This window comes from Alosa alosa, chromosome 2 (assembly GCF_017589495.1).
Source record: "Alosa alosa isolate M-15738 ecotype Scorff River chromosome 2, AALO_Geno_1.1, whole genome shotgun sequence".
NCBI lineage: Eukaryota > Metazoa > Chordata > Actinopteri > Clupeiformes > Clupeidae > Alosa > Alosa alosa.
In genome coordinates this window covers 5,795,120-5,820,671 of record NC_063190.1, presented here as the reverse complement: position 1 = coordinate 5,820,671, position 25,552 = coordinate 5,795,120, and the positions used below count along the sequence as shown (strand labels likewise).

Genomic DNA, 25,552 nt, shown 5'->3' with positions numbered 1-25,552 from the left:
TCACTCCGCTTTAACCCTCTCTGATTGGAACTTTTAACATCTAAGATGAGCCATCCAAACAGACTGCATAAATATGACTTAGAAGTATAATATATTCACATAGGCCAATTTCTTTTAGCCTCGTGAGACCATCTTGATCTCGCGAGCTTCAGGGTTTCTTCAGGGATACTTTCACTTAAAAGAGAATTTGGAGCAGTTCACCAAACGATCAGTCTTGGATTTGAGGCTTTGAGGTGTGAAAGAGAATTTGGAGAGATGAGCATAGCTATCGCGCAAGTTTTATTCAAATTAGAAAGTATTCCTGGGTAAGCTGTGAAGCTATGAGTCTCAGCCATGCAGCTGGGAGGAATGAACGACAGACATCCTCCACGGCTGATTCCAGTTCATAATGGAGGAATATACTTTCTTCAGAAGTGTAGGGCCTATCGTGAAAACTTGATGGGAATTGTCGTTGATTAGGTTCATGTCACATACAAATGGTAAGTTAAAACATCTTAACGTTAGTCATGTTCCCTAACTTAATTGTACTGTATGTTAAACGAAGGCATTATAAGAACACTTTGTTCATCTAATTGGTTGATTTGGCCCGTCGATAACCAACAAAGGTGGTGATAGACAGATGGTTTATCCAATCAGCTATCCAGTATTTCCGCCCCTTCCCAAAAGTTCATCAATGAAAAGTTCCCAGATATGCGGAGCAAATCCATCTGGCGGAGTCAGGTTATATTTCTTTGCCATCTATATGAAAATCAACCATACATCATCCTACATACATAATCAACCATACATCGCATGAATAAAAGAGCAATGCAGAACCACAACATAGTAATAAAATCAGACACCATCTTTATATTCTTCCAAATCTAACAAGACTAATTGAATATCATAAATTAATGATCTTTAAACATTTTATACAATTGGTAAACAAAAACAACATTTTTATGCACCATTTCAACAAAATAACACAAATAATCAATCATCCTGTGTGGATGCTTAAACAGGCACTTATCTTTTGGGAATGTCTTTGGCTTGGTCTCGGTCTCATTCCGGAATGCAACAGCATTTAAGTGATGCAGATCTGCTGGGTTTCCTCCAGACCACAGCTAGTCTTGTGCTTGTGGAAGAGTTTGGTTAAGCCTTCCATATAAAGCTGGTGATAGTGATCAACCTGTTCCTGAGAGGGAGACGGTACCTTGGGCACTGAGATGGGACTTCCCACTGGAAGGTTTAAAGAGAAAGCGTAAATGGTTATTTAAGAATTAAAAAAGTCTGTGGGTTGAGAGTCTTCATCAATTTATTTCTGCACCTGGGCAAGAGAGCTGGAAATGTCTACCATCTTTGCTAAGGTTCTTTCTCAAGATTACAACTTGTCTCTTCACCTTCAGACAAAAAAAAATATCTTGTCATCAAGTGTGTTTGCTTTTTGCTTGCCATTAATTACATCATGACTGTCGATTAAGTCAATGGATTAAGTTATTCTATCATACCCAGTAAGGTATATTGTACAGTTATACCATACTTTCTGATACTGTAACTTTGCCCTGTAACTCTAGTAGTGAAAAAGTAACACATGTACTGCACCAATGATAAACTATTGCCCATTCTCCGTTTAAAATGTTATCTGAGCTAAGAGGCTAGCTAACTCGCTAGCAACCAGGCAGTAACTGGCAGCAGTTTTTTACAAATCCATACACTAAAAAATGACACTATTAGGCTTGAAATGATCACAGACACTTACAGATTATGACAAAATGCCCTGACTTTTCCCTGTAACTCTAGTAGTGAAAAAGTAACACATGTACTGCACCAATGATAAACTATTGCCCAACAGCTAACTTATCATCATCAGCTTCTTAGGCGGGTCAATATAGGGTTCAACGTCAAAAAAATTATACAAAAGTTTTTTTTATGGATTCTGGTACTGTGGGACATGCTAAATAACATACTAAAAAACTAGTAAAATCTGACCTTGGGAAAGGGGTCATTTTCAAAATGGCTGCCAAAATGGCTGTCAACAGGTCAGAATGGCTATATCTCAATTACTATTCAGCCTACAGGGGTGAAATTGATATCAAATGATGGTCAAATTAAACAAGAATAGGATTTTAAATGTTAAAATTGAAAATATTTCAATGCTCTACCTTTTTCAGCCATAAATTAAAATCAATGCGTTTTAATACAGAGCAACTGCAATACAGCATTATTAACCATCTCCATGGCATGGAGGAAGATAAGACATGTCTTAACTGGTGTTATATCTCATCTAGAGGTTATATGCTTTTAGAAAATATATGGTTTGGGGTGTTTAATCTGTTTTGCCTGGACAATATAGGCTAAAATGTATCCCCTTTACACTAGATTCGCCTATACAGAATAGAGGGCAATGCATTGTTAATGGCATGGAGGAAGATGGGACATGTCTGAAAGCTAAACTGAGGGAGCGGTATGGGAATGACATATGTTTCACAGAAGGGAAAGGTTTTGAAGGCGTGGTGACACAGAGAGAAAACATCATGCATCCTCAGGTCCTACTATAAGAACACTAAAAAAGGTGGAGATGAAGAGTCATAAGTGACCTCTTAATTTGATAAAACATGAAAAACACTTTCCTTGGCTGAATAATGCTTCAGATATAGCCAAAATTAGCCTCTGGTGGCCATCTTGGACACCATCTTGAAAATGACAAGTCTTTGAAAATGATGAACTGATACTTTAGTCTGACATATATGAATCAGTGACCTTTAAATCTGATTAAACATGACACTTTCCTAGGCTGAATAATGCGTCAGATATAGCCAAAATTAGCTTCCGGTGGCCATCTTGGACGCCATCTTGAAAATTCTAAGTCTTTGAAAATGATGATCTGATACTTTAGTGTGACATATATGATTCAGTGACCGCTAAATCTGATTAAAGACGAAAAACACTTTCCTAGGCTGAAAAATGCGTCAGATATAGCCAAAATTAGCTTCCAGTGGCCATCTTGGATGCCATCTTGAAAATTCTAAGTCTTTGAAAATGATGATCTGATACTTTAGTGTGACATATATGACTCAGTGACTGCTAAATCTGACTAAACACGAAAAACACTTTCCTAGGCTGAATAATGCTTCATAGCCAAAATTAGCTTCTGGTGGCCATCTTGGATGCCATCTTGAAAATGACAAGTCTTTGAAAATGATGAACTGATACTTTAGTCTGACGTATATGAATCAGTGACCTCTAAATCTAATTAAACACGAAAAACACTTTCCTAGGCTGAATAATGCGTCAGATATAGCCAAAATTAGCTTCTGGTGGCCATCTTGGACGCCATCTTGAAAATGACCCCTTTACTGGGGTCAGATTTTACTAGATTTTTAATATGTTATTAAGTACATCTAAAGGTATCATAATCGGTTGAAAAACCTTTTGTATCAATTTTTTTGAGGTTAGGTGTTTTTTTTTTCAAATATTGACCCGCCTATATGGTTAGTGGTTACTAAATATAGTTGCTTTATATGTGTGTAGATAATGAACAACAGCAGAAGACTGAAGAAGCATTGGAGTCCTTGGTACTGACCGACGGTGAAGACGGGACTCCTGTAGGGCATCAGTAGCCAGCGCTCCCCCTTGAAGAGGCACGGGGCGAAGCCCATGACCTTCTTAAAGATGGTCTGAAACCAGTGGCCCAGGCTGCCCTCGGAAAACTTTACTTGCCTAAAGAGGTCGTTCTCCCCGAACGAGTACACTGGCACCAGGTCAGCTCTGAGGGAGGGATATGAAAAAGTATTTATTTATTTATCTATTTATTTAAAAGAATTAAACTATCAGTACTTTGTTCAATAGAACATTTATTTTAATTCCACAAACAAACAACTTTAAAAAGGCCACATCAACAGCTTACACATTTGATTAGCTCAAAAAACAGCTCTCTTCACTACAAAGCCTTGACCCTTTTAAAGAGCACATCATACTTTAACCCTTAAAGGAGAACGGGAATGTTGAGAAATGAACGTTCTAAAGAATATCTGGGTTCATTGAATTCAACATAGAATTTTAGAACCTTCAATTGTTGCGGAACTTAGAACGTTCAAAAACCTACACCTTTAAGGGTTAAGAATAAGAATACATACTCTTAGAACAGTGAGAACATTTAGCATCTTAACAAGGGGTTTTAAGGAGACAGTAATGACACCACATTTCACTGTTCACAACTCGGACATTGCACTCCGCCTCTTCCACAGAACGTGAAGTCGTATCTGTGACTCACCCATACTCAAGCGCCAGCTTGACAAAGCCCTTCCTGTTCTTCATGACTACAGTGTTGACTCCTGGAGAGGAGGTGAGGGACTCTTCTGCACCACCGACGACGATGACCACTGCATTCCCAGTTCCACTCTTTGTCAACAGGTGCTCAATACTTGGCTTGCTTACTGGATAAAGGCCTGCGACATCAGAAAAAAGTAAATGACTAGAACGTTTTTATATACAGTATGAAAAAAACAGAAACTACATGCTGTACACTGATGATGACTACAAGAGATAAATGGGGTTAAAGTATCCTATACATCTTATATATGAAAAACAAATCTAAATAGACAAATAAAACATTTTTTTAAATCCATATATAAAATATAAACTACATATACCCACAAATAAAATCCCAAATACTTCAAATGACCCCCCTTCACCACCAGTCCTTAACCCAGCTGACCTAAGGCCATGAGATAGTCCCTGAACAGTGGTATCCGGAAGAGTCCCCCCAGGGTGGCCAGACAGGAGGTCACTCCTGGGAAAGCCTCCTTGAAGCCACAGGCCTCTGTACCAAAACAGGTGAAAGCTCCACAACACACGATCCCATGGGGGTGGCACCCCAGGATGTAGTTCTTACTTGGGCTCAGCTCAGCTGTCTTCACCAACTAAAGTAAGGAGAAGGTGCAGTTTTAATATAAACAACAATATCACAATACTAGTTATTTATTCATGCATGTTGCTGAGTTTTATCCAAAGCAACCTACAAATACCAATTGCAGGGGTCCGTCTCCCTGGAGCACCTCGGAATCAAGTGCCATGCTGAAGGGGACACAACAGTGACAGTGGGGAACCATATGATGACCATGATGACCATACCCATCATATTATGACCATACCCATTATGACCATACCCACCATATGACCATACCCACCATATGACCATACCCATCATATGATGAATTACCCATCATATGATGACCACCATACCCATCATATGACCACCATACCCATCATATGATGACCATACCCATCATATGATGACCATATGACCACCATACCCACCATATGATCACCATACCAATCATATGACCATACCCATCATATGATGACCATATGACCACCATACCCACCATATGATCACCATACCCATCATATGATGACCATACCCATCATATGACCACCATACCCATCATATGATGACCATACCCACCATATGACCACCATACCCATCATATGATCACCATACCCATCATATGATGACCACCATACCCATCATATGACCATACCCATCATATGACCACCATACCCATCATATGATGACCATACCCATGACCATACCCATCATATGACCACCATACCCATCATATGACCACCATACCCATCATATGATGACCCATCATATGACCACCATACCCACCATATGATCACCATACCCATCATATGACCACCATACCCATCATATGATGACCATATATGACCACCATACCCACCATATGATCACCATACCCATCATATGATGACCATACCCATCATATGACCACCATACCCATCATATGATCACCATACCCACCATATGACCACCATACCCATCATATGATCACCATACCCATCATATGATGACCATACCCACCATATGATCACCACCATACCCATCATATGACCACCATACCCATCATACCCATCATATGACCACCATACCCATCATACCCATCATATGATCACCATACCCATCATATGACCACCATACCCATCATATGATCACCATACCCATCATATGACCACCATACCCATCATATGATGACCATCATATGATCACCATACCCATCATATGATCACCATACCCATCATATGACCACCATACCCATCATATGATGATACCCACCATACCCATCATATGATGACCATACCCATCATATGATGACCATATGACCACCATACCCATCATATGACCACCATACCCATCATATGACCATACCCATCATATGACCACCATACCCATCATATGATGACCATACCCACCATATGATCACCACCATACCCATCATATGATCACCATACCCATCACATGACCATACCCATCATATGATCCATCATACCTATGATTTGATGACATACCCACCATATGATCACCACCATACCCATCATATGACCACCACACCCATCATACCCATCATATGACCACCATACCTAATCATCATGATGATGACCATACCTATCATATGATGACCATATGATCATATTAATTCATACCCATCATATGATCAATATCCATCATATGACCCATACCCATCATTTGATCACCATACCCATCACATGATCATGATCCACCATATGACCAATCATATGACCACCATATGACCACCATACCCACCATATATATGATCCACCATCATATGATCACCATACCCACCATATGATGACCACCATATATGATCACATACCCACCATATGATCACCACCATACCCATCATATGACCACCATACCCATCATACCCATCATATGATCATCATATGACCCATCATATGACCATTCATACCCATCATATGACCACCATACCTATCATATGATCATATACCATACCATACCCATCATATGATGACCCCATCATATGATCACTATCATATCCATCATATGATCACCATACCCATCATATGATCACCATTTATACCCATATCATATGACCACCATACCCATCATATGATGTTTATATGATCTTCATACCCATCATATATGATGACCATATGACCCACCATACCCATCATATGGCCATTCATACCCATCATCACCACCGTATACCCACCATATGACCATACCCATCATATGATCACCATACCCATCATATGATCACCATACCCACCATATGATCACCATACCATCATATGACCCAACATATGATGACACCATACCTCATCACATGATGATACCTACCATACCCACCATATGATCCACCATACCCATCATATGATCACCACCATATATGATGACCATACCCACCATATGATCACCACCATACCCATCATATGACCACCATACCCATCATACCCATCATATGACCACCATACCCATCATACCCATCATATGATCACCATACCCATCATATGATGACCATACCCATCATATGATCACCATACCCATCATATGATGACCATACCCATCATATGATGACCATACCCATCATATGATCACCATACCCATCATATGATGACCATCATACCCATCATATGATCACCATACCCATCATATGAGCATCAGATGACCATACCTATCCATATATGACCACTATACCCATCATATGATTTAATTCATACCCATCATATGATGAATTCCATATGCCATCATGATGACCATATATACCATACCCATCATATGATCATTTACCCATCCATACCCAACATATGATGACCATACCCATCATATGATCACCATACCCATCATATGATCACCATACCCATCATACTCAACATATGATGACCACCATACCCATCATATGATGACCATACCCATCATACCCATCATATGATCACCATACCCATCATATGATGACCACCATACCCACCATATGATGACCATACCCATCATATATGCACCATACCCATCATATGACCACCATACCCATCATATGATGACCACCATGATATGATGACCATACCCACCAATTAAGCGATACCATACCCATCATATGATCACCATCCACCCATCATATGATTTAATTCATACCCACCAAGTATGATACCCATACCCATATGATCACCACCATACCCATCATATGATCACCATACCCATCATACCCATCATATGATCACCATACCCATCATACTCAACATATGATCACCATACCCATCATATGATGACCACCATACCCACCATATGATGACCATACCCATCATATGACCACCATACCCATCATATGATGACCATACCCAACATATGATGACCATACCCATCATATGATGACCATACCCATCATATGATGACCATACCCATCATATGATCACCATACCCATCATATGATGACCATACCCATCATATGATCACCATACCCATCATACCCATCATATGATCACCATACCCATCATACTCAACATATGATCACCATACCCATCATATGATCACCATACCCATCATACCCAACATATGATCACCATACCCATCATATGATCACCATACCCATCATATGATGACCATACCCATCATATGATCACCATACCCATCATATGATCACCATACCCATCATATGATGACCATACCCATCATATGATCACCATACCCATCATATGATGACCATACCCATACCCATCATATGATCACCATACCCATACCCATCATATGATCACCATACCCATACCCATCATATGATGACCATACCCACCATATGATAACCATACCCATCATATGATGACCATACCCACCATATGATGACCATACCCATCATATGATAACCATCCCCATCATATGATGACCATACCCATCATATGATGACCATACCCATGACCATACCCATGACCATACCCACCATATGATGACCATACCCATCATATGATGACCATACCCATCATATGATGACCATACCCACCATATGATGACCATACCCATCATATGATGACCATACCCATCATATGATGACCATACCCACCATATGATGACCATACCCATCATAGAATGACCATACCCATCATATGATAACCATCCCCATCATATGATGACCATACATATGATCACCATACCCATCATATGATGACCATACCCATCATATGATGACCATACCCATCATATGATAACCATCCCCATCATATGATGACCATACATATGATCACCATACCCATCATATGATGACCATACCCATCATATGATCACCATACCATCATATGATCACCATACCATCATATGATGACCATACCCATCATATGATCACCATACCATCATATGATGACCATACCCATCATATGATCACCATACCCATCATATGATGACCATACCCATCATGTGATGCATACCCATCGTATGATGACCATACCCAGATGACCATACCCATCATATGATGACCATACCCATCATATGATGACCATACCCATCGTATGATGACCATACCCAGATGACCATACCCATCGTATGATGACCATACCCATCATATGATGACCATACCCATCGTATGATGACCATACCCAGATGACCATACCCATCGTATGATGACCATACCCATCATATGATGACCATACCCCATACCCATCATATGATGACCATACCCATCGTATGATGACCATACCCATCACTTGATGACCATACCCATCGTATGATGACCATACCCATCACATGATGACCATACCCATCATATGATGACCATACCATCATATGATGACCATACCCATCATATGATGACCATACCCATCATTTGATGACTATACCATCATATGATGACCATACCCATCATATGATGACCATACCCATATTTCATTTTTGTGTAAATGTGCCAACTGCATGCTAGCCAAGTTGCTTATTGCTACACTACCACTCCACCAATAACTGATTAACAATAGTGACCATTGTTCCTTGAAAATAAAAACAGTAATATAATATGTTTACATACATATGAATACATACAGTAAGTGAATACAACGTTCCTAGTTACCTTCACAGGGAAATAATTTCTCATGTGTTTCCACACTCGAAAGTTTCGCACAAATGCAGTTCTTCTGCCCCCTACAGTCCATAGAGAAATTAGATTACAGTTTAATATGCAGAAACTCTCATAACTGACTTCAGTACCTAACAGATTATTTGATGAAACTTTACAGGAAAAACTTGATAATCATGCCTTCCAGAAAACTCTGTTTTTTTTATTTCCATGTGTTTGCTCTATACCTTGTTCTGGTGTGTGCCAGTCCAAGACTTCCCAGGAAAAGTACAGTGCTGGGATAATCCAGAGAGATGTAAACATAAGGTATGTCATCAAGAGAAGACATGTCAATCCTGCGCAGAAAAACAACATGCTTTATTATTAAGGAACAACAATGACAACGTTGACTGTAACAATTTTAGTCATGTACCCTATCCCAAGTTTGTTTATCTGCAGACACACTTTGTCTAATGAATAATATAATGCAGAGGCTAACATAGATAGCAATAACATAGCATAACATAGGCAATGGTCTGTCATACCCATAGACTGTATATATAGAACTATATATACAGTCTATGGTCATACCCAAACCCAGCTCACTTACCAGTTCAGTTACTAATGCTATGTATCATGAATGATTTAACACCATGCACATGGACATTCTCACTGTGATGTGAAATGAAGTGCAGTGAAATCAATAAATGACAATGGAGAAAATGGCTGTGTTTACACCGGCAGGCCTCGAAGCAGTGCCGATTTTCTGCCTATATCCAATCTTTTGGACTGCCTGTTTACATCAACGTTTGAGAGTTTTCCATATCAGATATCTATGTTTACATGGTTCACTAATTTTAAACACTTGAGACAATCTGCATGCGCACAAGAGGAATTTTTGTCACCGAAATGAAAGCAAACAAGCAGCACTGCAAATGCACGAAATAACATTGCATTAGGGTATTTCAGTGGCTAGTGGCTGTTTTCACTTTAATTACACCGTTCTGCCAGTCGTAAGTTCATGTGAAACTGAAAGCAACATTGTATGTAATGTTATGCAAAAAAAAACGTAAAAGATTGTAGGCATTTTCAAAAATGCGCAAGTTGAAAATGATAGGGAATATCCGATCTGCCTGTTTAGCCTGCAGTCGTATTGGCACATATCCGGATTTATTTCCACATATGAATGAGGCCTTAATCCGATCTGAACATATCAGAATCCATGTGCCTTTTTCCTGATTACACATCCATGCTGCAGATTGGAATTGTGCCACATATGAGCAAAAAACTCAAAATTGTGTTACACCGTCATTTAACTGACGGTGTAAATTCAGCCATTTTTTCCTGCACATTATTTAGGCTATCTCTTTGACCAAGGTGATTTTAAAGTTTTAAGAGTTTTAGATATTCATGAATCATTGGACATATGAAGCTTACAGTACAACCTCAAACTAACGTAGCAAAACATTTGCAGGACTGCTGCCATAATTTTTTGGGGAGGCCCTATGACAATGGGGGTCAACATGTGATAGTGAGGGCCCTATGATAGTGAGAGTCATTGTCTGAAAGTTATACTACACCACTGTTGCATAAATTGTCTTCACAAGTACAATGAATATAAAACAGTTTTTACTCGTAGGAAAGACTCTGCCACTTCCAGACGATTCATATTATATTAATAATTTTGCACTATACCGTGACAACACGTAACTATGTGGGACACGTTTCAATGTACAAAAACATACTGTAAAGCCACTTACTTTCACGGCAATAACAGAACTTACTTTCACGGCAATAACAGATCACTCACCCTATACTGTGTTTTTGAACTGAATGATGACAACACAAATATAAATAAAACTCTCACCCATGAAGAGGAATGTAAATAAGGCCTGTAGGACACTGATGACCTCTATAAACTCTTTCCTGGATGAGTTTTTCTCCATGTTTTGCTACCTTGTGAAAGCAAGAAAGAGAATCAATATAATCATCAATGTAATCTTCTAATTGAATTAATTTTAACATCATCCTCTACCGGCAACCCTTTGCTCAACACCCCCTCTACATCTACAGGCTGATTGGTGTATAAGTCACTAAATGTACACATACATTAATTTATTGTATGGCCCCCCATGAACAGAATGATTGTAACTTCAAATTTACTGTGTCCGCCCTACCCTCCTTTTGGGGGGTCTGGTGTGGCGGATGGACAACGGATCAAAATGAAAATCAATGGTTCAGTGTCATCCTTGTGGGGCTACATGCCCACCAAGTTTCATGCAGCCCTGTCTTTCAGTGTCCCGGGAATCGTTGACACAAAATTACTGAAGAAAAAACAACAAATCCGGAAGAAAAAAAAAAATGTTAGCACGGCGGCCATAGTAACCTACCGGTACTAAACATTGCCTTTTAGTGCACAGAAGATGTGATTCTTAAAATGACATTAGGCTACATTTGTTAATGGGTCTATGACGTGACGCTCATTTTTTTGTGTACATATGGGTTACATACATTTAAAATTGTTAAAATTTGAAAATAATTTGACAAATTATTTTCAAATATAATTTTCATCAAACCCTAATCTTAAAGTTTTGGATTTGTTTTAATTTTAAAAAGAGTATTAACTGAATTTGGGTAAAATTGTCAACACGGTGTAACCACAAAAACATGAACCAAATTACACTTGCTGAAAGAAATGTGAAATTCTCTCCAAAATCCCTTCTAAAATAATCTGGCATGATCTTGCACAAGAACTTTTCTATATTTAATATAAGTAATGAAACCCCATTGTTCTGAATGTTTGAATTCATATGGGGAATTGTGTCTGTCACATCAACCACTTAAAATGTCAAGTGGTGTAACCACCATTTAAGGAGCAATTTTGTATGTATTATGTCAGAGAATCATGTGACAGGAAATTATGTCATAGAGAAGGACCCCTGATTCAAGACCCCAAATGCTATGAGTCAAGGTTAGGCCAGGCAAGCTTAGGTTACATGTCAAATGGTATGACCTTTTAAAAATGTTGATGAATCATAATAATCATAAAATATTCAATTCAATTAAAATTTTGAATATTTTGAATATTCACATAAAGGTGAAGTGTGTACATAGTTGTCCATAATAATGCCTGCAAATTTTGTTTTTAAATAGAAATGTCAAATGGTGTAACCATGTAATTTTAGGTACCAATTATATTATTTTTAGAATTTAAATAGTGACTAACTGTTTAGCATGAACAATAGCTTTAAAGGGGTTTAATTAGATTGCAATTTAAGCGATTTTTGAAATGTCAAAGCTTTTCATTTAAAATTTAAACTTCCATAATTATTTTTTAATATTTTATGATGTATGTAAACAGTATGTTCAAATTATAAATAAATAATATAAATACATTTATTATATATAAAATGTACCTCTTGTCCCCCAATGGATGCCACTTACAAGCAAGAAAAACTTGTCTCGCCACAGAGTGCATGTGAACGCAGATCCTGCTGTTGGTTGGTTGGTTAAGAAATTATCATACCCACTCTTTCACTCACTCTTATTCTCTCCAACACACACTTTGGGCCCTAATTTAGCAATATAAAATGCATGGTCACTAGCAAATAGCGTACATACATTTAGGGGTTTGTCCAGTCCACATTCGGGGTGGTTTTGTTATCAAACGTCAGGTGCCTGGCGCAAAAAGGTGGCTCTTATGTTTCTTAATCAGTCATGGGTGTGTTTTGGGCTTAACTTTGGGACATCTGTCATTTGGGCTTTGGGACATCTGTCATTCCCTTTAACAGCAAGCAGGGCAACTTCAAACAGCGTATCAGTATTTTGATAGTCAGTGGTGTATTTGAAGGAATCTGCTTGTACGCTATGGAACAGGTATTCCACTGAGCCATTACTAAAACCGAGTAGAGTACACACATCTGCACTTGTCTATTAATAGGCAAAGTAAAACTAACTTCACTGTGGTGTCATAGCCAACGACAAAACAGTTATACACAGTTAATTACTTTCAATATTGACTGACAATGGGTTACCAGCAAAAACATAGCCTGAAAAAAGCAAAACTTCCCCTATAATGTTGAATGACTGAATAAATAACCTAAGGACATTTATTCTGCAGAGGAATTGCTGCTTACATGACCCCCACACAATACACCTACAAGACTTTTAGCACTTTTACATCCCTCACCCTATGCTACAGACCTTTTATTTATTTTCTTATTTCATCACACGTCAAAACACACACACACACACACACATCTGATTTTCTCCAACTTTTGCACATCTCCATAGAACTTTTTATTTATTATTTTTGATTTCACCTCCATCTACCCATGTCCTTGATTGCCTAGCCTTTCTGATCCCCCCCCATCCCCATCCCCAACACACACACACAAAACACACACACTTACATCATCACTGTCATCACCTCACATACATACAGCAAGCACACTGCTTGCTACAGTAAGCCTCCTCTACATACTTGCTGCACACTGCCCCCCAGAGGTGGGACCAAGTCACTGTTTGGCAAGTCACAAGTAAGTCCCAAGTCTTAGCAGTCAAGTCCCAAGTAAATACAGAGAAGGGCAAGTCGAGTCCAAGTCCAAGTCACATCAAAGCCAAGTCGAGTCTAAGTCCAAGTCCCAATCTTTTTCAAGTCCTGAACAAGTCATCAGGTACTCTTCACTTAATAATGCCATTATTAGACTATCGATCATAATTTTAGCACTTCCATCTAATCCACAGTATTTTTTTTACAAATACAGATTAAAATATGTTCAATGTTTCTGTCTTGTAATCTTTTACGACATATGCATGTGCATACCTGTGTAATATACACATGTGCATACCTGAGTAATCTGTACAAAGCGGATAGCTACATGACACTCAGCACAGCTGCAAATATATATAATGTTTTTCCAAATTCAGAGCCCACTGTAAGGATGAGTAATAATTTGACTGATGGTATTTCACTGCGCTTAGGCCACAGATTTGCCTGCAAACAATTTATTAGGCTGTCTGCCAGTGGTGACTCATAAGGGAAGCCAAGGTCAACACTTTTATATTATTTAAAAGATAATAATGACAGTAATTGTGTTTTAAAGTATTCATTTCTTAAGAAATACTACACATTTGATGCTGTTTATCTAATTTGTAAATGGTGCACTGTCACTTTAAGCCCATTGTGCACTGTCCACACGTTCTCATAATGATCTTTTTTTACCAGCTCCGTTCAAATATAGCCTATGGCTAGTCCACAAACTCAAAAATTGTTTGTGCCACATGTATAGCACAATATTAACAATGATAAGCATGATATTAAGTTGGCACAAACAGCTTTCATTCCTTTGGAAAGAAAGAGAAGCATGTATGACATGATGCTTGCTTGACATTTTCTGTTTGCAATTAAAAGTGAATTATGAGCCTGGTAGCCAGTAGCCACCTAGCTGCAGTAGCTGAGTGGAATGCGTTTCAATCGGCATATCATGTGCTTCATGTAAATAAATTATTGAATACTTCAAGACTCACCAGTTCCATTACACAAGGCAAAGACAACTCTTCATAATATTCTTGTCCACTTTCCAAATCACAGTGAGTGCAGCTATGTCATAGTGACCTGGATCTCATAGTTTATAACAGTATAGTAGACTAGTGAGAACCGGATAAATTCACAATCTCCTCTAATCTCGTACTTGTTGCTTCCACGATTTCTTTTTATATGTTTCTTATATTTAAAAGAAGATATCAATCATCATCAACAATGACAAGCCAGCTGGAACCTACTCGTTTTCTCTCCCTCTCGTTCGTGCTTAGATGTGTTCTCAATTAAATGCAGTAGCCTAGCATAAGTTTAAGCTGGATCTTAATGGAGAGGACTCGAAAAGTATCATCTTTATGTAACATGCTGTTGGTGCTTTTTGACAAACGTTCTCTAACAAGAGTGCAAATCAGTTTGCAGTAAAGCTACTAGTGATTGGCTAAATGTTGATCCTTCCTCTGTCTCTTGATGCCCTACACACAGTGCGTAACGCGTGTGAGGGTGGTGGCAGTAGGCTACTGAACTGTGCTCTGCCGCTTGTCTCAGCTATTTTTTTTATTTTTTTTTAGTCGCAGGAAAGCGTCTCTGGGTTGACTGGTACACGATCAGGAAATTTAGTTTTTGATTCGAGACATGTCAAGTCATCACAAGTCAAAGAGGTAAAGTCCGAGTCAAGTCTTGAGTGAATAGTATTCAGGTCCAAGTCGAGTCGCAAGTCATGCCGAATTTTATCAAGTCAAGTATGAAGTCATTAAAATCATGACTCGAGTCTGACTCAAGTCCAAGTCATGTGACTCGAGTCCACATGTCTGATCTGAACGCTAGGTGGCAACGTTGTACAAGGATACAAGGAAGTTTATTGTCACATGCAAGGGCTGCATAAGAAAGGTGGGGGAGGATTGGGATTGAGGGGGGGGGGCACCAACAAGGAGCACCCAAGAGCAACAGGGGCAAGGAAAAACTCCCTTACGAAGGAAGAAACCTTGGGCAGATCCACGGCTCAAGGGGCTAACCCAACTGCCAGGGGTCTTGGTGTGTGTGTTGGGGGGATGACAGGGGAGATGGGGTAGTGTGCTGTGTATGGGGGAGAGGGCAGTGTGCAATATGTGTGTTGGAGAAACTTCCTCATGAGACAATGTGCTGTTTATTGGGGGGGGGGGGGGGGCAGTGTGTGCTGTAAGTATGTTGGGGACGTGTGTTGGAGAAGCTTCCTGATGAAATAATGTGCTGTGTATGTGGGGGCAGCAGACATGTGGACTCGACTCGAGTCATGATTTAATGACTTCATACTTGACTTGATAAAATTCGGCATGACTTGCGACTCGACTTGGACTTGAATACTATTCACTCAAGACTTGACTCGACTTTGCCTCTTTGACTTGTGATGACTTGACATGTCTCGAATCAAAACTAAATTTCCTGATCGTGTACCAGTCAACCCAGAGACGCTTTCCTGCGACTAAAAAAAAAAATAAAAAAATAGCGGAGACAAGCGGCAGAGCACAGTTCAGTAGCCTATCCACTACCCCTCACACGCGTTACGCACTGTGTGTAGGGCATCAAGAGACAGAGGAAGGATCAACATTTAGCCAATCACTAGTAGCTTTACTGCAAACTGATTTGCACTGTTGTTAGAGAACGTTTGTCAAAAAGCACCAACAGCATGTTACATAAAGATGATACTTTTCGAGTCCTCTCCATTAAGATCCAACTTAAACTTATGCTAGGCTACTGCATTTAATTGAGAACACATCTAAGCACGCACGAGAGGGAGAGAAAACGAGTTGGTTCCAGCTGGCTTGTCATTGTTGATGATGATTGATATCTTCTTTTAAATATAAGAAACATATAAAAAGAAATCGTGGAAGCAACAAGTACGAGATTAGAGGAGATTGTGAATTTATCCGGTTCTCACTAGTCTACTATACTGTTATAAACTATGAGATCCAGGTCACTATGACATAGCTGCACTCACTGTGATTTGGAAAGTGGACAAGAATATTATGAAGAGTTGTCTTTGCCTTGTGTAATGGAACTGGTGAGTCTTGAAGTATTCAATAATTTATTTACATGAAGCACATGATATGCCGATTGAAACGCATTCCACTCAGCTACTGCAGCTAGGTGGCTACTGGCTACCAGGCTCATAATTCACTTTTAATTGCTAACAGAAAATGTCAAGCAAGCATCATGTCATACATGCTTCTCTTTCTTTCCAAAGGAATGAAAGCTGTTTGTGCCAACTTAATATCATGCTTATCATTGTTAATATTGTGCTATACATGTGGCACAAACAATTTTTGAGTTTGTGGACTAGCCATAGGCTATATTTGAACGGAGCTGGTAAAAAAAGATCATTATGAGAACGTGTGGACAGTGCACAATGGGCTTAAAGTGACAGTGCACCATTTACAAATTAGATAAACAGCATCAAATGTGTAGTATTTCTTAAGAAATGAATACTTTAAAACACAATTACTGTCATTATTATCTTTTAAATAATATAAAAGTGTTGACCTTGGCTTCCCTTATGAGTCACCACTGGCAGACAGCCTAATAAATTGTTTGCAGGCAAATCTGTGGCCTAGCGCAGTGAAATACCATCAGTCAAATTATTACTCATCCTTACAGTGGGCTCCGCAATTTGGAAAAACATTATATATATTTGCAGCTGTGCTGAGTGTCATGTAGCTATCCGCTTTGTACAGATTACTCAGGTATGCACATGTGTATATTACACAGGTATGCACATGCATATGTCGTAAAAGATTACAAGACAGAAACATTGAACATATTTTAATCTGTATTTGTAAAAAAAATACTGTGGATTAGATGGAAGTGCTAAAATTATGATCGATAGTCTAATAATGGCATTATTATTGGACTCGACTTGCCCTTCTCTGTATTTACTTGGGACTTGACTTGGACTTGACTGCTAAGACTTGGGACTTACTTGTGACTTGCCAAACAGTGACTTGGTCCCACCTCTGGTTCAGATGTAGGCTATTTAACATTAACGTGACATTGCTTGCTTATTCTTTCGTCAACTCCATGCTTTTAGGAAAACAATCTTTTTATCATAGTTCCCTCTTCAATGAGCGATTACCAGCTCGTTTTTGTGACAGAGATAGCTGTTTATTGTCCCTAGGTTTACAGAAACACCTATTCATATTAATACGTACAGTGATGGCCAAAAGTATTGGCACCCATGCTAAAGTTGACTGAAAAGAGGAAGACAGGCAGATTTTTATTTTTAAAGGCCAGTTATTTCATGGATCCAGAATACTGTACATCCTGATAAACTTACCTTGGCCTTTGGAATTAAAATAGCCCCACATCATCACATACCCTTCACCATACCTAGAGATTGGCATGGGTGTTATTTTAGTTAGCCTATTAGCTGGTTTGATGCTCATTGAGCTCAATGCAAATCAAACCAGCTAATAGGCTAACTGAAACTAGATGTACCGCATAGCGGTACAAAATATGACCGCCGCTCAGTCCTGTACATCCGTTCACAAAAAAATCACACTTCAATTTGTCTCCATATTTTACTCCATCCCCACTCTTGAAACTTTTGTGTATGCTTGTTTGGCATGCCTGAGTGTGTGTGTGCGGCTGCACAGAAAGTAGCCTACTGGTGCTGAAAAGGTGAATAGATTGTAGAATAGCCAAAGAAGATGTAGCATTGTTATAAAACCTTTAAAATCTCTAAACAATCACAAGTAGGGCAGTTCATCACAGTTCATCCATTGCAACTGGATTGATGACAGGTCACTTACACCTGTAGGCTACATTGTATTTGGGAAAAGCAAAAGGTATCAGCATAATGTTATTTATTTATTTATTTATAAACAAAAACATCTCTGTCAGTTCCATGCCGTTTTCAACAACTATCAAAAACAAAGGTCATTTTTGGATGGATGGATTTTTTGTGAATGTCATGTAATACTTTATTGTCAATGCACAAATTAAGTAACAGTAGTCTGAAACGTTATTGTTAATGCACAAATTAAGTAACAGTAGTCTAAAACGAAATGCTGTTTTACATCTAACCAGTGGGGCAAATAACTGACATGTCCAAATGGGCCTTGATGAAATATGTCGCTATACTGTTCATACACATTTTAACGGGCCAAAGTTGAAGAGCTGTTGTCCGTTATTGTTCGTGCAAATATAGGCTGATTCATGTTCCCTTGCATTGTGTAACTGAGGTCCATGGCTAGTCTGGCTTTCACCAGACCAAGCTCAATCTTTTAAGCAATCAAAAAATAAATAGCGGGCAGATCAGGCTGGGTTCACGCTAACGGTAACATTACCTAGGTCTTTATTGATATTATAAGATTAACGTACCTGCAGTAAAAACCAAGTATGTCCGATAAACATCCTCAGATTTATTTCGGCTTCAAGAAGAAATGGAAATTACATTTCATGTGAACATCATCCTATCCTTATTAGACGCTCTTCATGGTAAACTACACTCCTTGTATGAAGCGCCCATTGTTTTTTTTCAACCCACTTTTAACTTCCAACAAAATTACGCCTCACTGCAACGACATGTTCATCTAGTGGACAAACGACTACTTATCGCCAATACTGGAAATGCAGCCATGATGATGATGATGAATATTTATTTTGGCTTTCTTTTAATTCTACTGAATTTGTAATTATGTATCGGCCGTTCTAATACCGATAGTATGTGGGTGCCTGTGTGTGTGTGCATGTGTATATGTGTGCACCACCATCTACAGGCCAATGAGTGTACCTAATTTTTTTTAGACCCCCCCATGGATGAAATTCTACGAAACTTGGCATACCCCCAGAGAATGACAGGTCAATCATACACATAAAATTTGGTGCACTTCTGAACATCTTAACTGAAGATAGGGGCGATTAAAGCAGAATAATATTGCATTTTCATTTTTTACCGGGGGGGTGCAAATCACAAATGAGTGATTATGGGCCAGATTGATGTGGGCCCTTGAGACCAACATACCATAAAAGATTCTTCATCCTCAGTGCCACGGTTCAGGTAGTTATTTAGGAAAAACCCACCAAATTTCATGCGCCCCGGTGGTTCGGTGTCCCGGGTATCGTTGACCAAAAATTCAGGAAGTAGATGACGGGAAAAAAAAAAAAAAAAAAAACTTTGACAATCCCTATATGGCCGCTTCGCTAGCGGCAGTCATAATAACACCCATGCCAATCTCTAGGTATGGTGAAGGGTATGTGATGATGTGGGGCTATTTTAATTCCAAAGGCCAAGATAACTTTATCAGGATGCACAGTATTCTGGATCCATGAAATAACTGGCCTTTAAAAATAAAAATCTGCCTGTCTCTATGGGAATTTAACATAGGGGTGGGAAATCTTATGACCCCTGTATTTTAAGGAAGAACATTTATTTATTTATGATACATGATTCATTCACTAAGAAAATTGTTGTCCTTAAAGGTTAGATATTTCCTCCAATTTCCAAAAGATGATTTTATATTCCTCTTTTCAGTCAACTTTAGCATGGGTGCCAATACTTTTGGCCATCACTGTAGCCTATGGAGTGCTGCCGACCACTGTTCATTACGGCCCAGAATGCCTTGCATGTCTTTACAACAAAACAACACAGTAAAACCTAAATACCCGTAAACATATGCATTTGCATACTTGTAACATTTTTAATAATACTCTCCCATCATGATATTTAACAATGATGAAAAGTTTAATTTAAATACCGTCAATGTGAAAATAACTATACTACGTCAGCAATAAATAGCTAATGTTCTCCTTACCATGTCAGTTCGTAAGTCAATGCTATCTCATGGCAGAGCAAGGATTTCATGATTGGGCAAGGTTGCCCGGAGACATTGTGGCTGCCCAGAGACATTGTGCATACTTGGAAGGTGTTGTGATAGATGTACCAGTGCAAATGGGGAAGGTGATAGTTACCAAATACGGGTGGGTGGTTTGCCAAATGCTGGAAACTTTTGGAATGTTTTCTTTTTTTTTTAGCTTATGCACCCTCACATTGGAGTCCCGAGTTCAAATACAAAATTTGGTATCGATATGTGACAGTGTTCCTGAGATATGGGCGACTTCCTGTTTCGGAGCTTCGCCACCGATTTCGTTTGGCTGTGACGGGCAAACGCTTTCGAAAATCAAAAATCCTTCTGGTAACTTTTGTGAGGCTTGGTCCAAGGATAATGTACGTCAAGTTTCGTGGCGTTTGGACCAAATTTGTGACCTGTGAAAATTTAGTTTCGCTTTCTGTTCAATCCAATATGGCGGACGAACGACACGCCCACCTGACGTCATCTTCGTGAGCAACTTACACCGGTACTGACCGGACGTTTTAAAGTTGGAACGGGGTCTCTGTCTCAAAGGGCCTAGGCACTAGAGCTGACAAAAAATTAGGGAGACGGGAAAAATAAAACTTAAGAAGAACAATAAGTGTGCTGCTTTGCAAGCACATTTAATAAAACTTAAGAAGAACAATAAGTGTGCTGCTTTGCAAGCATGCACACTTAACTAATAATTTCATGAGAGCAATTGCATGAACTCTAGGTGGTGTGAAATATTAGATATTTGTCATTTTTGTGGTTACACCATTTGACAATTTAACAGGCTGTTAGTTCTATCTTTTGTTAAAAAATAGCATACACGTCATATTAAATAATATGAATACAACAGAAACTAGATGTACCGCATAGCGGTACAAAATATGACCGCCGCTCAGTCCTGTACATCCGTTCCGCGAAAAAAAATCACACTTCAATTTGTCTCCATATTTTACTCCATCCCCCACTCTTGAAACTTTTGTGTATGCTTGTTTGGCATGCCTGAGTGTGTGTAAAGGCGGCTGCACAGAAAGTAGCCTACTGGTGCTGAAAAGGTGAATAGATTGTAGAATAGCCAAAGAAGATGTAGCATTGTTATAAAACCTTTAAAATCTCTAAACAATCACAAGTAGGGCAGTTCATCACAGTTCATCCATTGCAACTGGATTGATGAAAGGTCACTTACACCTGTAGGCTACATTGTATGGTTCTCATAACGTCCTTTTGCCAGCTATTGCTCACAATGGATAAGGCTGATAGGCACTCTAGCCTTGTTTGTTTGCACCACATTGACAACACAATATTAAGTTATTACAAGGAGCCTTCATTGTAAGGGTATGGAAACATGTAATGAGTTGCTGCTAGCATGACATTTCTGTTTGCAGTTGGCCATTAAAAGTGCAGTATGAGCATGGTAGCCACCTAACTATCTGAATGGAATAGGCTATGTTTCAATCGGCATTATGCTTAACAAACGCTAGTTAGTCTGTTAACATTCATATTTGCAAGCCTCCAAGTACAGACGTCATCACTTTAAATCCTACCTGTTGCCTTTCACCGTCCACTTATTTAACTGCTGTTGCATCCCTTGACATGCCATCTCCTTTTCCCTCTTTCTTTTTTTATTTTTAGTCGTCAACAGCTTTTTTTTGCTGTATCCATCTTTTTTCCATAGACGGCAACTCACGACTTCGTGAGGCCTATCTGCTTCGCCCAGCCACGGGCGCCCCACTCCCTCTTCTATGTAAAAATTCTATGATGGAATCTTATGAGATAGGGCACCTACTCTAGCCTGTTAGCCCTCTAAAATGTTATAGAACATTGAGAAAATGTTGAAATGATTTAGAAACGGACAGCAGTAGCTACATATAGAAAATACCAAATATATTATTTTTTTTTTTACCATCACTTTGCTTCCCCATGGAGCTCGCTTCCTATCGCGCGCATATATAGCGTATACCCACTTTTTGCGCCACTGCTAGTCCATAGGCACCCGATATTGTTTAATTTTCCGATTGAGATATCCACGCTCTGGCTATTCTAAATGCAAAAATGCATCAGGGACTTAAAAAACTTACAAAACTGTAACTACAAACTAGATCCTAATAGAAAGCTGTTAGCTTCCCTAAGCTAGGTAGGCTTATAAGGTAGGCCTATTTATAACATACATTGTCAATAGGCTATGCTGGCTTACACAAATAAAATCTCCTTTGAAACCAATGGCTTACGCCTTACAGTATCAAGCGGACTTAAACTGCCATATCGTGGGCGAAAAAAGTTGTAATAAAATTCACGCAGCTCCATGAGTCAAGGAAAGCGAATGAAGTAGCCACTTCTAAATGGGACCCACTACACAGTAGCTTAAGGTGTGTTGCTAAAGCAGCCATAATGAAATGAAGGTGTCATTGGATACTTCACACACATAATGCTTTTTTTAATTTCACAGACTACAACTACCAAGCTGGAATCAAAGCACATCGATTCCCCTCTCATACCCTCCACGCACTTAAAACAAAATAAACAGGCGTCTCAGTCTCACGCATGTATAGGCAAAACTGTATCAGACCGGTGTAACGTTGGTAAATCTTCCATTGCACAGAATGATTTTTTGTAGCACGTGCAACAAATGACAGTCGAAAGATACAATTACAGTGCTGCTATCAATTTGCTTGGTATAACCGCATTTATTGTTTTCTACAAATGCAATCAATCAAACCTACAAATGCAATCAATCAAGCCTTCATCACTCAACCAACGCTAACGGTAACATTACCTAGGTCCTTATTGATATTATAAGATTAACGTACCTGCAGTAAAAACCAAGCATGTCCGATAAGCATCCTCAGATTTATTTCGGCTTCAAGAAGAAATGGAAATTACATTTCATGTGAACATCATCCTATCCTTATTAGACGTTCTCTGCGGTAAACTACACTCCTTGTATGAAGCGTCCATTGTTTTTCCAACCCACTTTTAACTTTCGACAAAATTACGTCTCACTGCAACGACGCGCCATCTAGTGGACAAACGACTACTTATCGCCAATACTGGAAATGCAGCCATGATGATGATGATGAATATTTATTTTGGCTTTCTTTTAATCCTACTGAATTTGTAATTATGTATCGGCCGTTCTAATACCGATAGTATGTGGGTGCCTGTGTGTGTGTGCATGCGAATATGTGTGCACCGCCATCTACAGGCCAATGAGTGTACAGTGACTAAATGTACACATAACCTAATTTGTTTTAGACCCCCCCATGGATGAAATTCTACGAAACTTGGCATACCCCCAGAGAATGCCAGGTCAATCATACACATACATTTGGTGCAGTTCTGAACATCTTAACTGAAGATAGGGGCGATTAAACAGAATAATATTGCATTTTCATTTTTTACTGGGGGGTTGCAAATCACAAATGAGTGATTATGGGCCAGATTGATGTGGGCCCTTGAGACCAACATACCATTAAAGATTCTTCGTCCTCAGTGCCACGGTTCAGGTAGTTATTTAGGAAAAACTGCTTTTTTTGCGGTTCGGGGCCCAGCACGGGGAGGGGCCCCGGGACTAAAACAACATTTTTCCGTAAAAGTCTAGTGGGGCTACATACCCACCAAATTTCATGTGCCCCGTGGTTCGGTGTCCCGGGTATCGTTGACCAAAAATTCAGGAAGTAGATGACGGGAAAAAAAAAAAAAAAACTTTGACAATCATTATGACCGCTTCGCTAGCGGCGGTCATAATAACACCCATGCCAATCTCTAGGTATGGTGAAGGGTATGTGATGATGTGGGGCTATTTTAATTCCAAAGGCCAAGGTAACTTTCTAAAGTCTAGTGGGGCTACATACCCACCAAATTTCATGTGCCCCGGTGGTTTGGTGTCCCGTTCGTTGACCAAAAATTCAGGAAGTAGATGACGAAAAAAATAATAATAAATAAAAAAAATAAAAAAAAATAAAAACTTTGACCGCTTCGCTAGCGGCGGTCATAATACAAAGTACACTTTAGCAAACCTCAGGCATGTTTTGTTTTAAAGGTTTAAACATATTTTTAATTTTCTCATCTTACCAACCCTTATCTGTCAATGACCCTAATATAATTCAGTTCCAAGCAATGGAATGGCGATATGCAACAATAGAATAACCCAATAATAAAGTACATTACCTGAATTATCTTGATTGAGTAACTTTAAGTGAGTTGATACATCTGTAAAACTCTTCCTGAATGCGTTTTAAGAGTATAGTGTTTCCCCAGCACTTTTTTTGTGTGTCCGAGCTCCTGAAACAACCTTGTGTCTTAATGCACTTTGATCCGTTTAATCTGCATATCTC

At 39.1% G+C, this 25,552-nt stretch overlaps 1 protein-coding gene across 2 annotated transcripts; it reads right to left on the bottom strand.

Moving 5' to 3' along the window:
* Positions 1-596: 596 nt before the first annotated feature.
* LOC125290883 (diacylglycerol O-acyltransferase 2-like) lies at positions 597-25,469 on the bottom strand. Of its 2 annotated transcripts, none has more exons than XM_048237301.1 (8): positions 25,386-25,469; positions 11,716-11,804; positions 10,097-10,204; positions 9,864-9,934; positions 4,697-4,901; positions 4,253-4,427; positions 3,563-3,747; positions 597-1,218 (listed from the first exon to the last, which is right to left on the bottom strand). In XM_048237301.1, the coding sequence occupies exons 2-8, from the start codon at positions 11,792-11,794 to the stop codon at positions 1,064-1,066; spliced, it is 978 nt and encodes a 325-aa protein (XP_048093258.1). In that variant the 5' UTR covers positions 11,795-11,804; positions 25,386-25,469; the 3' UTR covers positions 597-1,063. The 2 variants fall into 2 exon arrangements, with proteins under 2 accessions (XP_048093258.1, XP_048093259.1); XM_048237302.1 differs by having other exon boundaries at positions 11,716-11,800; positions 25,386-25,457.
* Between the last annotated feature and the right edge of the window lie 83 nt (positions 25,470-25,552).

Bases quoted from the DNA above. Each gene is read 5' to 3' on its own strand.
- LOC125290883 (XM_048237301.1), bottom strand. From the start codon at position 11,794: ATGGAGAAAAACTCATCCAGGAAAGAGTTTATAGAGGTCATCAGTGTC. The intron at 9,935-10,096 runs GTATAGAGCAAA...TATGGACTGTAG, and splicing joins CTGGCACACACCAGAACAAG to GGGGCAGAAGAACTGCATTT. The intron at 1,219-3,562 runs GTCAGTACCAAG...TAAACCTTCCAG, and splicing joins GAGTCCCGTCTTCACCGTCG to TGGGAAGTCCCATCTCAGTG.